Raw genomic sequence first — 17,940 nt, 5'->3', positions numbered from 1 at the left:
GAAATTCTGACTCCACCCGGAAGGCTTTGGAGGAGTGACTGCTTGCTTCTTTGCACTGGTGCGTGCCAGGCCCAGACCCCTGGCTTCTGGCAAGGTCGTCTGTGTCGTTTGTAAAGAAAAGTGCTAGGCAGAGGCCAAGATCAGCTTTGCGATGCCAGCAAGAACTGGAGCAGAGGTTTGCTTTCTCAGGGTGTGATGGCCAAGGAAGCCAAAGTGGGGATGACGGCTCCAGTTCCCTAGAGTGGGTTGGGGTTGAATTATCCAGAAGTGGGTAGAGCCTGCACCACATTCCTGGGCTCGAATCATGAGCGAGTTCCCTGCAGCTGGCACCGTGGCACAGTGGGCTAAGTCCCCAGCAGGGACCCCAGCATCCCTTCCAATCCAGCTCCCTGGTAAGGGGCCTTGGAGACCAGCAGAAGATGGGCCCCTGCACCCACAGGGGAGACCCACATGGAGCTCCTGACTCCTGGTTTCAAGCTTGGCCCCACCCCAGCCACTGTGGTCACCTGGGGAGCGAACCAGTGGATGGAAGATCTCTGTCCCTGTCTCTCTGTGACTCTGCATGTCAAATAAATGCACACAGCTTTAAGAAATAAAATAAAAGCAGAGTCCCATCTTACTTATGCAGAGTGGGCTTGCAAAAAGTTGACTGCAAGAGCTGCGGAAGCCCCAGCCGCACAGCGTAACTGCCCTACTCAGGCACAAGGTCCTGGAAGCAGCTCTGAGTTACATCAGTGCCAAACAGCTCCCGGGCAGCCTTTCCTTACAGTTCTGACGTGTTCCTGCCGCTCTCCACACGCACAGCTTTAGGGCACCACTTCCTGAGTCATGCGAAAATGACCAGGATAGAAGTGGCTTGAGTAGCTAAACCTCTTGGGTGAACTCTTAGACACACTTGCTTCTGCCAGATCCCACACTTATAGTAGTAAACAGGAATCTAGAGCTGTATCTATTTATCATTAGTGTATATAATTATTATTAAAATTGCCATCTCAAGCGTCTTCACAGATGACTTACTGGGACTTCAACTCTTCCTTAAATATACAGCTGTTTTTTAATGCACTGTCTTTTTTCTATATTTTTGTTGTATGAAAGACACAGAAACAAAGAGGGAGATCTCCCATTCACTGGTTACTTTCCAAATACCCACAGTGGTTGGCCTAAACCAGGCCAGAAATAAGAACTCAATCTAGGTCTCCCATGCGGGTGTCAGGGACTCCAACTACTTGATGCAACACTTAACGCTCTGTGCCTTGCACTCTCGTTTGTATTCTGCGTCCTTCCATCCCACCTGCCTGTAAGCTCTCTTCATCAGCTCTAAAGCGTAGAAGAATACTTTATACATCACATATGCCTGATAAGTTTGTCAAAATAACCTAGTAGAGTGTATATACTTTTGCTACTAAACATGGTTCAGAAAATAGAGTTATGGCTTCCCTGTATTCTAAACAGCTGACCTTACCACAATTACGTCAGTTTAGGACGAAGCTATGATGGCCACGAAGCAAGTATGATGACACAATGGTGTTCAAGAAGTGGCACAGGCTACCAAGACACTGAAACAGGAGCGTGCCCAACATCTACTGCTAAAGATGTAGGCGTTACTTCGAGTTAGTGCACAGCAATAAGGAATCCAAAGAAAAAGACTCCCTCCTTGTCTTGATAAATTCATGTGATATGAGAGACAGGTATGTAAATCAATAGGTGAAACAGAACAAAGGGGCCCATAATTAAACACAGAATCCCGCAGGAGTTAGAGTGCAGAAGCAACTTTTCTGGAGCAAAGAACTGGGAGGAGGAAGGAAATCAGAGAAGGCTTCAAAGAAGAGGTAACACTTGAGAGGGGCCTTGAAGAATAGACAGGAAGTAATACAAGCATTTTTAATACTCACAAATTGATTAATATACTTTAACGTATTACATGGTTAAAGAGAGAACTGCATGGCCATTTAATGAGATGCAGACACGTGTTAGATAAAACTCAATACTCAGTTCTTCAACAACTCTTAGAAACCTAACAGCAGAACAAATACTCTGCAGCATTCTCCCACAACGGGAAAATCACACAGCAATGCAAGGAACCCATGTTATGCACAGCAGTGGATTGAAAGGAGCAAGTCGTGGGTCAGACTTTGTCTCCGAAACAGACAAAACTAAGCAATATATATTCTAGGGGGACACAAAGGTGGTAAAACTTCAAGACAAGAAAGGAGATTATGAGTGCCAAGCTCAGCCCAGCGGTCCCCCTGGGGTCAACAGGAGGACGATGGGGTCCGAGAGGAGCACAGCACTGTTGGCTTCCTCACCTGGGCAGTGGGCGCAGCACCCTACAGACTGGGCAGATGTGTCTCCTCATCTGTGCACGGCATACTTTGCAATTAAATGTGCAGAAATGAGCTAACTTACTTCTAGCTGACTCTAGACAGTACTGGAATGTAAGAGGTCTCTGTTGACTCTTTTTTTTTTTTTTTTTTTTAATTTGACAGATAGAGTTAGACAGTGAGAGAGAGACAGGGAGAAAGGTCTTCCTTCCCTCAGTTCGCCCCCCAAATGGCTGCTATGGCCAGAGCTACGCCAATCTGAAGGCAGGAGCCAGGTGCTTCCTCCCAGTCTCCCATGCGGGTGCAGGCGCCCAAGCACCTGCACCATCCTCCACTGCACTCCCGGGCCACAGCAGAGAGCTGGACTGGAAGAGAAGCAACCAGGACTAGAACCCGGCACCCACATGGGATGCCGGTGCCGCAGGTGGAGGATCAACCTAGTGAGCCACGGCGCCGGCCCCTCTGCTGACTCCTGACTGAAGGAACGGCATGAGAGAGTTCAGGTGTTCTATAGTCTGTACGCAGCTGCTACACTCAGAAAGGGGGTGAGGACCAAATTAGGAAGGACCAAGTTCATAGGCCATAAAAGGGTTTCAACTCTCTCACTTAGCCAAGGAAGTCATTCAGGTTTAAAGAAGGGAGTGATGTCAGATTTGCATTGGTTTGTCTAGGTTTAAAACTTTTTTTCATTTTATTTGCAGGGTAGACACACACAGAGGGGGAGATAGAGAGAGAGGGAGGGAGAGAGATCTTCCCTCTGCTGAGACACTCCCCAAACGTCTACTCTAGCTGAGCTGGGTTAGGCTGAATCCAGTAGCCCAGAACTCAACCCAGGTCTCCCACATGGGTGACAGGGACCTAAGCCTCCTCTCTCCCAGGGTGCATACTAGCAGGCAGCTGGGATCAGAAGCAGAGCTGGGACTTGAACCCTGGCATTCCAATATGGGGTGTGGGCATCCTGTGGTTTCTTATCAACCACACAAAACACCTGTCCCCAGGTTTCCATTTCAAAGGGGGCTCTGCAGCAGCCACGTGGGGGGTAGAAGCTCAAACCTCCACTGTCACCAAAAGGAATCTCCAAAAGTAGACGTGACTTGTGTTCAGAAAACTACATAGACATATCCTCAATACAAACAAAAATCGCCATTAGTCCCAGCACTGGATTCCGGGCTCAGCGATGGCAAGGTATCACGGGAGAAAGAAGCCTCAATGAGCAATTTCAAGGAGGGACTTGACACGTGTTTTTAAGACAGGCTCATTCGACTCTCAGAAAAAACCTGGGCACAAAACAAGGAAATGTATGCTTAAAAACAGGGGACACAGAATCTAGAAAGCCCCCCCCCCATTTTGATTATCTCAAAAAGAATAGGAAAAGAAAAGTTAGAAAGGACAAAAAAAAAAAAAAAAAAAAGAATAGTAATTGTGGTCACTGCCCTAAAGGACTGAATATTGTAGTCCCCAAGTCTACCAGAATGAAATTGGCTTGAATTAGTAATAAATTCCTTGCGCTAGGAACGAAGTTACTCTTCTCATCTCTATTTCTTCCCTTCTCATCTTATTACATCAAAGTGAAACTCAGCTCCGGTGTAAAGAATTACTGGATAGATTAGACAATTTGGTACAACTGCTCCATGAATATAACTATTTGAAAATTGTTCAAGTTACACACAGAATGAATTATCACTTCATTTGCATGAACAAAAAAATCTATTAATGCTCAATTGAGCCTGAACCGGTTGTGAAACAGGTGAGAATTTATGGTTGGGTACTCCGATGGAAGCTCTATTAATGTTCACGACAGTTGTCTAATGGATGAAGCCCTGCCTCATTTGTATGGCCTACCCCTCCTAATGCCTGATGGTGCCGAAATCAAGCTCTTCTTGAGCAATCAGGGAATCCCAGCGGTCCCAGGGCATCCTGGGCTCTCTGTGCACTGGCCCCAGACTAACCAAAGCCCCGCCTCCTTTGCTTGCTTTCTTCCTGGTAGCCACACAACTTGTGATATGATGATTAGTTATCATTAAAAGCAGCAATCTGCTGTGGACTCAGAGGCTTGCACTTGGCACGGCCGTTTATCATGATTTCTGTCAGGCGTGCCTGTATCATCATCATAGCAAATGACACAACAGCTGTGAAGGGCGCAAGCCTTTAAAAGGACTGTGGGAAACCCTGCAAGTGCAGAACGGATGGGAGTGAGTGGCTGAGGACAGAGTGGGAGAACCGGGCCCTGTCCAGGCAGCGTGGCCCCCGCAGCCTCCCCTGGGTGCTGGGAGTCACCATCAGGGACCCCTCGTGGGTATTCGATGAGTGCACCCAAGGGTGGGGCTCATTCGTTACAGCTCCAGTGCCTTGCATGTGGGAGGCACCCAATAAGTATTTGTGAATGAACTAGTGATTGACTGAACAAATGGGTAGAAGAGCTTATATTTCTGCTTTCTGCTTCCCCAATTACTTCCAGGGTAGCCTGGTAGCTTCAATCACCCTTGTAATGGAATCGGTCTCCTCAGAGCCTCAGCTGGTTCTCTGGGCCAGAGCCCACCTTGCTGGTCGGAACTGCACTGAGCTCCACGCATAATGAGGTTAAATTTTTAATCCCCCAAGGAGGATGTAAAGTGAGAGGTGAAATGTGCATCATCCAAGACAGCTGGTGGAGGAGAAGCCTTCTCTCCTTAAGTCCGACTCAGACAAGTCTAACTCCACACTGGGAACACATCCTTGCATCTGGCTAGGCTCCAGGAGAGGCACCCAGTTTGCAGTTAAAGCCCACAGCCTGAGAAAATTTTTGTGTCTTTTAATATTTAAATCATCGGGACAGAGAGATATAGGAGTCTTCAAAAAGTTCATGGAAAATGCGTCTTATGAAAAAAAAAAACTATGCATGGATTTCACAATTTTTTGCACCCAAATACACATATCCCTTAATTTCGTTTTTCTACAAACGTGAAGCATCCTCATGGCAACATCTGACCCCAACCCCTGGCTTGTTCTTAATCCTACTGGTTTGGGGCGGAGTCACGTGCTTCCTCAGGTCACCCTCCTGGCTGCTGTGTGCTTAGAGTCGCCTTCTCTCCAACCAGATGTCTGTGCCAGGAACCACCCAGTACCTAAGGCACACACAGTCGCACTCAATAAATGCATGCAGCTTCCATTTTAATTTAAAGGAAATTATACTCTGGGAGCAGGCGTTTGACTAGTGGTTAAGTCCTGAGCGTCTCATTGGAGAACCTGGGTTCAGCTCCCAGCTCCAGCTCCTGCATCCAGTTTCCTGCCAGTGTAGATCCTAGGAGGCAGTGGTGATGGCTCAAGTCACTGAGTTCCTGCCCCCGACATGGGGGACCTGCGTCAACTTCCTAGTTCCCACCTCCAGCCCCAGTTATTGCAGGCTCTCAGCAGATGGGTTCTCTCTCTGCCTCTTAAATAAATTTAAAATACATTTTTTTAAATTATAATCCATCTGGTTAAGAGATGCCTACTCTTTAAGTCAAGGAACAGATCAAAAGGATAGTGCTAGATTAATCTGTGTTATCAAAGTTTGAACTGTGCTCAAACAGCCAGCGTTTTGCCTCTGAAGCGTGTTCCTCTACAGGGGTCAACACTGGAGGGTCTCCAGGTGCCCGGCGCCCCGATTCTGAGCTGGAGGAGAAGCAGGAATGCCGATTCTGATCTTGCTGATGGATAAATGCAAAGTTGGGGAAGGGCCTAGCAGCGTGTGCAGGCGCTGGACTTGAACCCACGTCTCCCGGCATCAGGTCGGTGTCCCCTCCCCCAGCCAGGGTTGCAATCCCTCCCTTTAAAACCACAGCTCTCGAACTACAGACTTCCCTGGGAGCTCCGTCCAAAGAAAGTTCACAAATTCCAGTGGAAGAGATTGCCTCCCTTATCTGCCCACGGTGGAAATTCCCAAAGCTTCTACTCTGGGCCAGACGTGTGAGGCAGTGCGCTATCTCACGCTCTGACAGCCCCGCAAGCAGGCCTCTTGCCCGTCCATCCCTTACCATTCTTGTCCTCAGCCCGGCTTCATGACACAGCCCGGGTGATAACCTCTCCTACTCCGGCAGGAACCTGGACACACCTAGTGGAAATCGCTGCCCAGAGAATGGGGACAGACGCCGGCTCAGCTGTCAGCATGAGAAACGGCCACACCTCTCACACTCGAGCCCTCACCTCAGCCCTGAAACACAGGACAGCTGGGGGCGGGGGGTCCCCTCAGGCCCCCCAGGGCTCCCCATTAGTGGGGTAGAGGGAGTGGCAGGCTCTTTCACAACAAAGACTTAGGGAGAAAGAGACTATGAAATAGGCTGAGATCTGCCAAGATTCTCCACTGGTGGGGCCCAGACTATAGGAACCCAACTGCTGGGCTCCCCTGAGAGCCACAGGGCGAGGCTGATCCGAGCCCTGCTTGCTACCCTGCTCCCTACCTCCCCTCACCCACCCCCCACACAGAGTCTCACTGACTCCAGCACTCTTACACGGTATTTCTTATTTAGTCCAAATCAGAGACCTCATTCCCTCACCGCTAGTCTCTGCCCAGCAGTCACAGGCGCAGGTGACGCCAGGAGTCGGATCTGAATGGACAAACTGGCCACCATCGGCCCCCACCTGGGATCTGTGCTTCCATCTGCAATCGACTGCATGCGTGTAGACAGGGCTTTGCAGATGCGTCTGGTCCCTGGGTGTACCTCACTTCTTACTTCAATTAACCCTGGCTGCAGGGCTGGCGCTGTGGTGTAGCGGGTAAAGCCACCGCCTGCAGTGCTGGCATCTCCTATGGGCAGTGGTTCGAGTCCCAGCCACTCCACTTCTGATCCAGCTCTCTGCTGTGGCCTGGGAAAGCAGTAGAAGATGGCCAAGCCCTTGGGCCCCTGCACCTGCGTGGGAGACCCAGAAGCTCCTGGCTCATTCAGCACAGCTCCAACTGTTGCGGCCATCTGGGGAGTGACCCAGCGGATGGAAGACCTCTCTCTCTTTCTCTCTGTCTCTGCCTCTGTAACTCTGACTTTCAAGTAAACAAATAAAATCTTTAAAAAAAAAAAAAAAAAAAAAAAAAACCCTGAGCACCAATGACACCTGAGATGCTGTGACTGCGTCCGGTGATGCCAATGCTGGGAGGCAGCGAGGTACCTCCTGGCTGTGTGCACCTGGACAAGCTACTCCACCTGTTTCCTCACCTGGAACGGCTGTGACCCTAACAGTACCCACGTCATAGGCAGGTCTCAGAATTAAATACCCACCAAACCTTTCTGACAGCTGCTGATGTCCAGCAGAGAGCAGTGACAAGGAGCTGTTGCTATGGCCACGTTGTGCAATGACCTCTTTGGGGCTCAGGTACGTGCCAGGCTAACTACCTGGAGATGGCTGAAGAACCAGACTACGGGGATTGGAAACCACTTTCTCCTTTTCCCTCTGGTTCAGGAAGCCGTCAGCGAGGGGGCTCTGTTCCCCTGGAGATGCAGAGCACAGTTCCCACTCCTCGTTCTGCCTCACTGTTTGCTTCTTCTTCCCTCCCAGAGAGACTAGAAGACGTGACCCTGGGCATGCAAAGCCCAGCTGTCTGTCTGTCCTCCTGCAGACTCATCCTCCTCTCTCCCCCTCTGCCCTGGCCTGAGTCCTGGGGGGGGGGGGGGTCTCTCTTCGTGGAGGGGGAGGGGCAGAGTTCCTTCTCCTCCGCTACCATTCGTTGCCAGCCATGCCCCTGTATCTATCTGACAGCTGATTCAGAATCTGGAAAGAAGAGATCCTGGTCAGTCACTCCAGACATCGGGCCTGAGGGAAGAGAAACTTGCAAAGCCAAAGACCCCAGATTTCTCTGTCCTGCACAAATGCCAGTGGCCATGGCAGCCGTGGCCCGAGAGGCGACGACTGAGCTGGGGGGCCTCCTATCCTGCTCCCCTGGTTCAGTGGAGCTCTGAGTGGGGGCAGAAAGGGGTCAAGCCAGTGGCAGTGCCGGGACCTGGGGCGTGTGACCCCAACGGGTTCCCAGACGGCACCGTTGCCACCCCAGTGACTCACAAGGTTCAATATCGAGCCTGGCAGAGCCCTCTGTCTCAGCTCTTGAGAAAATAATAACAATCTGTGGAAATTTCCGTAATTAAATATGAGGCTCCAACTGGCCAGGAAAGCCCAGGGAGCTGGGGGCGGGGCGAGGCTATCCAAAAGCTCATGAAAAGGGCCCGCTACGTGCTGAGCTGACTTTCTCTGCGGCCTAACAGTCATTAAGATGTAGAAAAATGAGTATTTTTAAAGCAGCAATAGGCAGAATGATCATTGCTGCAGTTGCCTGGCAACCTGAGACTTTGGTTATTTTATTTCTAAACAGGGAGTGCTATAAACTGGCATCCAGAGTTTGTGCAAATAGTTCTAAATTGATGTTCTCCCAGTAAATCAGGAGGAGATAACATAGCATTAATGTGCATTTAGAGGAGGTTAAGTGTGCATGTGTTTCTCTCTCTCTTACACACACACACGCACACCCGGATTCTTACACAGAGCTGCTCCTCATTTCATGCTATCTTCAGCAAATCTAGAGAACCAATATTCCTTTGCATCTTACAGGCTGATATCTATTTAATTTCATGGTATACGTAAACCATTTGCAGTCAAGTTCAGAGGAGCGGGCCCTCCCCAGGTAATGAGCTAAGAGCAATCTGGAGCCCCAGCTCCCGCACGGGGAGTGGGATTCCAGTTCTGAGAAAGCAGTGGTGAGGGCAGAATCTAATCGCAGGCTCGGGGGGTGGGGTGGGGTGGGGGGCACGGGCCTCAAGGCCAGGAAGAGACTGGCTGCCTGTTCAGAGAGGCAGGGCCTGGCTGGGAGCCCTGGGAGTGTCATCGGCCCCACTGCTGCAGGTGCTACCTGCAGGCCCAGCACACGGCCCCTCCTTGGAGGAAATCAGGTGTCCACATTTTCAAAACGCTGAGGCAATGTATAAAAGGGCATTTCCGCTGAAGCCCCCGGTGGGGTGGACTGCTGTGACATTCCTGTGGATGCCCTGGCCCTGGAAGCAGCTGCTGCCTGTCCTGGCGTCCAGGGGTGCAGGCAGCGGGGAGGGGAAGCAGTGAGGACGGGACAGAGGCCCGAGCCCCAGTGCCCGTCACTGACCGGTCTGGCCAAACTAGGACGAAATCTCGTTCTGAGTCACAACTCAACCCTGTAAAAGCCGGAGCACCAGCATCACTGGTGTCGTAAGGTGGTCACACAGAGCCATTTCTCAGGCTGACTGGGAACACAGTGTCTCAGACGCACACAACGCAACAGGGTCCCAGAGGGACTTTCCACGACCCCTTGTGAGCCAGCAGCCAAGGTGTTATGGAATATCCGAATATCCGCTGTTCCCAAACAGAGCGCTGGCATCCTGATGCCTGACGGGCAGAGCATGCGACCTGCCACCGTGGGGACTCCGGAATGCTGCCGGGCCCAAAGTCTCCCTGCAGGGCCAAGTCTGTGCTTTCTAAGGGCCGGGCTTGCTCTCTGCAACACCTAAGAAGGACCAGAAATTCTATTTCGTTCAAAAGGAGGAAGTCAGATTATCCTTGTTTGAAGGGGAACCAAAAGAATCCACCAAGAGGCTACTGGGACTCATAAGAGAGTTTGGCAAAGTTGCAGGACATCAAAACAACACATAGAAATCAAGAGTCTTTGGATACACAGCCAGAGCCATGGCTGAGAAAGAATTTGTATGTTCAGTACCATTCACAATAGCTACAAAAAAAATGTAGGTGCCCTGGAATACATTTAAGCAAGGATACAAAAGATCTCTAAGATGAAAATTACAAGACATTAAGGAAATAAACAGAAGACAGACACACACACACACACACACACACAAAAGAAAAAACCTTCCCTATTCATGGATTGGAAGAATTAATACCATCAAAATGTCCATACTACAAAAAGCAATTTGCAGATTCAATGCCAATTTGCAGATTCAATCAAAATACCAGCGACATTCTTCTCAGAGCTAGGAAAAAAAAACAAAAAACCAGCGGCGTGTGCCTGGCACCCTGTTTCTGGGATAAGAACTCATGTCAGTGCCCTCACCTGTTCTTTCTAGTCTATCAAGTGGATGCCTTCTAGACCTCTGGGGACCAGGAAGGGCACTTGGAAACACACCGTGGAAATGCTCAGGACTGAGACGGCAGCCCTGGGCGTGAGGTTCCCCAGTTAGAGAGAAACGTGCGCATCCTATCAGTGCGGAACTGACCGGGCGTCTGGGGGCCCCTGATGGCGACCCTGTCTTCCGTCCCTGCGTCTCCAGTGAGAAAGGACCGATGGCGCCTGGATCCGCTGGCGCGCCTGCGCCATGTGCCGGCTGAGGCTGGGACGGTGGTGCTCCGCGCCTGCGTCTCTCATCGTCGACAGCGGGATCATTTGCAAAGTCAGAACCACTCAGGGCACATGAGGGTGCCTGTGGGAGCGCCTGCGATGCGTAATGAATCCAGACTCCCTTTCGGGCTCGCTCACATGACACATCGTCTGGTGCGATGATGAAGAGAAATGAGGACAGCCTATATCCCCTCTGTGCGCATTCCAGCTATTTTCCCAGAAGCAAGCACAAGTAATGTAGCTTCCCAGCCCAGAGCTGTCTATGGTGACAAATGCACAGGTACTGGAGTTTTTGTGTTTTGGAGGCTGGGGAAGGGGAAAAAAACAGGGAGCTTGATTTTTCTGGGGTTTCCCCCGCCTCTGTGAGTAAGAATACGAGCAAAGCACATGGGCAGGAACTTTTCCTGTCTAAAGCACCCAGTGCAAAGACAAGATCTGCCACCCTGAAGGTGTTTAGTATGCAAACAAAATGCCGCATAATGTGGCTTCAGAGCGCTGATGGAATTGATAAAAGAAATCTGGGCCGCCCTGCTGTGCGAAGCACCCCTGCTGTGCAGAGCAGAGGCAGCTAATACATCATGGGGCTTGATGAGACTCGGGGAGGGGGCTGCCCACGTGGGCCCAGAACCGCCAAGGTCTCGGAAACGGTGACAAGTGACGCCCTTGCTTCCTGCCACCCACGGGCCGGGTGACATGAGTACAACCTTGCCTTATCCCTGTGCCTCCAAGGAGCATAGTTTCCGGGCTACTAATCACTTTGCAATGTGACTTTCAGATGCCAAACATTGAATATGCACAGTGTCTGAGAAAGGGCCTCTTACAGCCACTACACAGCCACACAGAGGGATGGCCCAACAAATGCACCAGCCAATACACCTGCTGGGGAGGGCGGGGCTGCTGGCGTGGCCAGGGCACTGGGCCTCCCAGCACTGAGCAAGGGGCAGCTCAGCAGTATGCTGGTGAGCTGATTGGGCAGGGCAAGGGCAGCTGGGAGAAGCTTGTGCCCAAGGTCCAGCGGCTCCCCAGGCCGGGGTCCTGAGGGTGGCAGGACAACCCTGCAACTGTCGCAGGCAGACACAGCATTTACATTGGTCTGCGCTTATTTAAGACGTAGGAACACGTCACACATCACCCTCAGAACAGGAGGGGACTGCTGGCCTGGAAGCAGGAGATGCCTGTGGGGACTGGTGAGCAAGGCTTTCACCTCCCCTCAGCCCACTTAAAAGGGCAGGTGGCTGGCTGGTCGTCAGGGCAGTTTAATTTACCAAGAGGCCCTCACCTACGATAAAAGCAATACTTATTGTTTGCCCATTACAGTAAACCCAACTGTAACCAAAGGAAGCCACTTTAACTGAATTAAAAGTAATTTTATATGTTTATATTCACCCATCCCCCCTACTGTCCATTCAGTACATACTGATTGAAATAAAGACATGTTATTCTGCAGATGCCACGTGAATGAAATAAATACATCAATGAGCTCCTCCGAAGGTGGTATTTGAGCTGTACCTATATCCATCATGATCATTCAGTTATCACATGGACAGGATTCTCACGCATGGACAGGGACTCCAGCCAGGCCGGTAACTCTCCAGTGGTGTTCCAGGACCTGCGACCATGAACCTGCGGCTCCAGAATGCCTTCGTTTTTCTTTTCTTTTCACACTCACGAGCTGAGTTTGTGCAATGGCAGACATGACACAGAATGAAACCTCATAAACCTTTCACTTGAATTTTTTTCTTATAGAAAATATTCCTTCCAAGGGATAGGCAAGCCATTTTGCCATTTACCCAACTAGGATTCCACTCCACATTTCGAGAACTGAGACAGCGTTATAAGGCCTCAAGTCAGTCTAGGAATGGTTGTCCTGGTAGAAAATCAAATCACAGGGGTGTTTTAAAATTTTTTTTTCAGGGGGTGGAGGTCTGATTTCTCTTAGAATAGCCAGGAAAGAGAACTCAAGGACTCACCCTGAATTTCAGCAGACAATGAGCTGCCTGAGCTTCCTAGTCCCTTCCACACAATAGGAACACATTTCACAGGATTTTTACAGATTAACCAAAATGATTCCATGTGTATTTGTTTAATTCTCTTGGCAACTCTGGAATGAGATATTATTTTCATCTCAGATGAAGAGAGGCCTAACCAGGTTATCATTATTGGTTACCGGACACATGAAACCTCTCCCACATCCTTTATCATCCTTAGTCTTATATTTCAGCGATGGAGACAGGATGCAGAGCCACAACCCTCAGCTCACGATGGCTGAAGGTTCACATGGCTGATGAGAAGCATGGATGGGCCTCGGCAGGGGCCTGGTCAGCCAGCCGAACGCCCACCATGCCAACACCACACTGTCCAGTGGCAAAGCTACACTGGGATGACGGTGGACAGGGCTGGGTCATTCACAGGCTCAGATCACATGGCAAGACTCTGGCTGTGCCTGACACAGAAGCAGCTCCAATCTCAACCTCCTGGAGCAGTGACACGAAGAGGGAAGGATCCTGGAAATGCAGTAGCATTTGCATGGGAAGGAGGCTGGTAATTCTCCAAGCTGTAACAACTCTCTCAAGTCGGGGTGCCAGCTAAGACACAGGATGCCCACGGCGTTCCATGCAATAGTAGGGGCCATACTGAGCTTCTTGTTCACCTGGAACTCAAATCCAACTGGGTACCCTGTATTTTTACTGGTTCAATGTGGTGGCCCTGCTCCTGGGGCAGGGGTATGCCTGTCTTCTGCCCCTTGCTCACATCACTCTGAAAGAGATACATCTACACAATAGTGACAGCAAGCTACCAGCAGCAACTGTTGTAGGAGACCTCAACTGAGCTAATTCCCCGCCTCCTCCAAGCTGCCTGAAGTTAGAATTGGAACCGACGACCGGGTACTTCCAGGATGTTCCAAGTTGGAAGACGACACTTCACACAGTCACTAGCTAAGGCTGGTCTCTCGTGCTGAATAGCCATGTGGTCCGGGTGGTGCCCGTGGAGTACCAGGCTCCCCACAAAGAACCAGATGGCGAGTCCCACACCCAGCCGTGGGGCCGTGCTCACCCACTCCACGGTGCCGGTAGGAGAGTCACTTACTTGTACGGGATGTGTTTGCTGCCATTGACAAGAGCCAGGATGACGTTCCCCAGGGCTGACAGCGAGAGGCACAGCCCCGAGCCTCCTTCCCGGTTCTTGCTCAGAGCCTTCACACAGCTGCCAAGGTCAATGAGATGCAGGCGGCTGCGGCCTCCAGACACTGACACAAGAGAGAAGGAGAGAAGAGGGTCAGCTCCCGCAAACACTCACCTGGTCATCACGTAGTTCCTTGGGAAACCTTCAGAAAAAGGAAGAGAGCAAGGAAGAAAGTTCAAGTTCATGGCCCAGTAGGATAGCCCGATCAGATTAAGTGGGGGATTACAAATAGCATTGGTCCTCTTAAAAATTCCATCCACTGCACATCACTGACCTTCTAAAATCTACTGACACTCGAATGTGAAATAAGTAATTCTGGTAGGCTGAACCGGATGAGATTTCAGAGAAAGTCACGTCTACGTCAAGGTAGAGAGGTTTGTTCTGAACCGTGTTTTGGATAGCAGAATTCTGTACCTCGTCTAGTGAAAGCCTGATCGTCCAAGGTTGAGTATCTGCTTTGGTCGGTCATCAGATAGACTGAAACCTAAATCTCAGCTAAGAACTGGGTTGCTAGCCCACGTTAAAAACAGGAAGAAGTAACACCAGGTGCCGAGGGTTTGCCAAATGCCAGGTGCTGCACAGACATCAGCCTCATTAAATTCCCACGGTAGCATCATAAGCTAATTGCCATTATCCTTTTCTCTAATACAGATGAGAAAATAACAGTTCGGAAAAGTCAATTAACTTTCCTCTGAGTACTTCTGTTTCTGGCCGCCACGAAGCTGCCAGGGCCGGATGGATCATCTTCCCTGAAACAGCCAGAAAATGAACACAATGGGCCAAACAATTGTTTGCAAGGCACCGCCCATCAGGCAGCGAAGGCCAGGGTCCCTGCAAAGTGGGAATCGGGCCTATTGCTTGGTTTAGGGCTTTGAGAGTTTCTGTGCCATGGCTCAAGGAGAGGGAATGCAGGAGCAACCTGGTAGCTCCTGGAACTGAGGAGACAGAGCTTTGAGCCCAGGGAGACCAATGTGGCAATGGCCTACAGGGCAGAGAGGAGACACCTTGGCCGTGAGGACACTGGCCAGGGCTAGGGAACGGGCCACCTGACAAGGTGGGCTGTGGTGACACACAGAACCCACAGGCCAGGAAGAGCACCTGTTCCTACCACCCAGGATGGAAAACTTCAATCCTCTGGGGCCTTGGGTGCCACACTCAGAAGGCTCTTGCCTCAGCCTTACACTGAGTGCCGGCCTGCTCACAGGTAATGAATATTCAAAGCAAGACCAGAGGGGACAAATTGTTTCCAAGAAATTCAACCACATCCCCAGACAAACCAAGACAATCTTCACAAGTTACAAAAATATCCAGGACTCAATAAGCTAAATGCAAATGATGGCACCCAATGAAAAATAATCATATATGCAAAGAGGCAGGAAAAGGAGACCCATAATGAAGAGATCATTGAAACCAACTCAGAACTAGTACAGATGTTAGACTTGACAAACAGATTAAAGGTTGTAATTGTATTTCAAATGTTAAAGTTAAGTAGACACATGGAATAGACACATTAAAAGGATACAAGATTGAACCTTTAGAGGTAAACGACTCCAGTATGTGAGAATGCAAATACACTGGACAGGACTTAAATCAGATTAGCCACTGCAGAAGGAAAGCTTAGTGTAAGCTATTCAAGGGGCTGGGGTCGTGGTGCGGCAGGGTAAGGTGCCACGGGTGACATTGGCATCCCATATCAGAGTGCTGGTCCAAGTCCTGGCTGCTCTGCTTCTGACCCAGCTCCCACTAATGTGCCTGGGAAGGCAGTGGAAGATGGCCCAAGTCCTTGGGCCCCTGCCCTCCCTGTGGGAGACCAGGATGGAGTTCCCGGCTTCTGGCTTTTGCGTGGCCCAGCCCTGGCTGCTGCAGTGTTTGGGGAGTGAACCAGCAGTAGAAGATCTCTCTGCATCTCCCTCTCTGTCACTCTACCTTTAAAATAAATAAATAAATAAATAAATCTTTTAGAAATATATAAGCTGGGCCAGGTGCTGTGGCACAGCAGGTTAGGGCTCCAGCCTACAGTGCTGGCACCCCATACGGGTGCTGGTTCAGGTCTCAGCTGCTCCTCTCAGGTTCAGCTCCCTGCTGGTACATTTGGGAAAGCAGTGGAGGATGGCCCAAGTCCTTGGGCCCCTGTGCCCACGTGGAAGACCCAGAAGAGGCTCCCGGCTCCAGATCAACTCACCTCTGGCTATTGCAGCTGGGATGAACCAGCCAAAGGAAAAGACCCCCCCACCTCTCTAATTCTTTCAAATAAATAAAATAAATCTTTAAAAAATAAAAATATATAAGCTATTCAAACTGGAATATGGGGAGAAAATTTTAAAGTAAAAAAAAAATAACCTAGAGAAAAAATTTTAAGACAATTCCAAGTATGAGAATATGTATCATTGTAGTCCCTGAAGGAGGAGACAGAGTGTGGTGCAGATAAAAAACTTGAAGAAATACTGGTCAAGATTGCCCCAAATTTGATAAAAACTATAAAACCACAGAATCAAGAAGCTCAACGAGCCTTCAGCACAAGAAATATGAAAAAAACCTCACCAAAGTACATCATAATCAAACTAAGTGAAAACAGCCAAGGTGGGGAAAAGTACGCTGTATATAAAAGAGCAAAGATAAAAATGACTGCAGAGATAATACAACTAAGAAGACAGTGGGGCAACATTTTTTTAAGATTGACGGTTTTCAAAGTCAGAGTTAGTGAGAAAGAAAGAGAGAGAGAGAGAGTGAGAGAGAGAGAGAGAGAGAAACAGAGATCCTGCATCTGCGGGTCCATTCCCCAGATGGCCCCAATGGCTTGGGCTAGGCCAGGCCAAAGCCAGGAGCCAGGAGCTTCATCCAGGTCTCCCATGTGGGCGAGTTCGGAATTGGAGCAGCCAGGACACGAACCGATGCTCATATCGAAATGCCGGTGTCGCAGGTGGTGGCTTTACCTGCTACGTATCAACAATGTTTTTTAAGTCCTGAAAATTGTGGGGCTGGATGTACATACCCAGCAAAAGTGTCATTCCAAAACAAAATGGAAATAGACACATTTGTAGACTTAAAAAGCTGAAAGAATTCACCAGAAGCAGACCCACAAAATACATATACAATGGAATTAAGAGTTTTGTGACAACCGCATGGGTAAATATGTAATTTTTCTTTACCACTAAATCTTTTTGAAAGGAATTTATTAAAAAAAAAAACAACAACAAAGGGGCGGGTGCTGTGGCACAGTAGGCTAAGCCTCTGCCTATGGCACAGGCATCCCATATGGGTGCTGGTTTGAGTCCTGGATGCTCCTCTTCCAATCCAGCTCCCTGCTAATGGTGTGGGAAAGCAGCAGCAGATGACCCAAGTGCTTGGGCCCTGTACCCGCATGGGAGACCAGGAGGAAGTACCTGGCTCCTGGCTTCGGATCTGCGCAGCTCACTGGCCATAGTGGCCATTTGTGGGGTGAACCAATGGAAAAGGAAGACCTTTCTCTCTCTCTCTCTCTCTCTCTCTCTCTCTCACTGTCTAACTCTGCCTGTCAAAATAAAATGTACAAGGTAGAATCATTAAAAATGTTTAATAAATCCAGAAGAAAGTAAATTTAAAAAGAAATGGTGGGGTCAGTGCTGTGGTGTAGGGATTAAGGCACCACCTCCAATGCTGGCATCCCATACAGTGCTGATTTCAGACCTGGCTGTTCTGCTTCCAATCTGGTTCCCTGCTAATGTGCCTGGGAAGGCAGAGGAAGACGGCTCAGGTGCTGGGCCCCTGCACCATGTGGGAGGCTCAGATGGATTCTACATGGACCAGCTCTGGCTGTTGTGGCCATCTGGGTAGTGAACTAGCAGACAGAAGACCTCTGTCTCTGTCTCTTGGTCTCTGTTGTTGTGCCTTTCAATAAATATGTAAGTCTTAAAAAACAGCGAATGGTTCTCTCTCTCCCTCTCTCTCTCCTTTCCTCCCTCCCTCTCTCTGCCTGTGCCTCTCTGTAACTCTACCTTTCAAATAAATAATAAATCTTTTAAAAAAAGTCAGTGTACAAAGATATTTGGGAAATTTCCAAATATTTTAAAAATCAACAATTCAGCTCCAAATAATCTCCAAAGAAGAAAACAAAATGGAAACTTAAAAGTGTTTTGA

General features: G+C 49.5%; 1 protein-coding gene across 6 annotated transcripts in view; it reads right to left on the bottom strand.

Annotated features, from left to right (window-relative positions):
- Window positions 1-17,940, bottom strand: part of KIF26B (kinesin family member 26B) — a 513,525-nt gene that overhangs the window by 53,745 nt on the left and 441,840 nt on the right. For all 6 annotated transcript variants that reach the window (XM_051820805.3, XM_008268164.5, XM_089311669.1 and 3 more), the window contains one exon: window positions 13,729-13,888. In XM_051820805.3, the coding sequence (XP_051676765.3) occupies window positions 13,729-13,888 (160 nt within the window). The remainder of the gene's footprint in view (window positions 1-13,728; window positions 13,889-17,940) is intronic.

Source organism: Oryctolagus cuniculus, chromosome 13, assembly GCF_051225735.1.
Source record: "Oryctolagus cuniculus isolate XC-2025 breed Fujian yellow rabbit chromosome 13, ASM5122573v1, whole genome shotgun sequence".
NCBI lineage: Eukaryota > Metazoa > Chordata > Mammalia > Lagomorpha > Leporidae > Oryctolagus > Oryctolagus cuniculus.
This window is presented reverse-complemented; position numbering and strand designations above follow the sequence as displayed.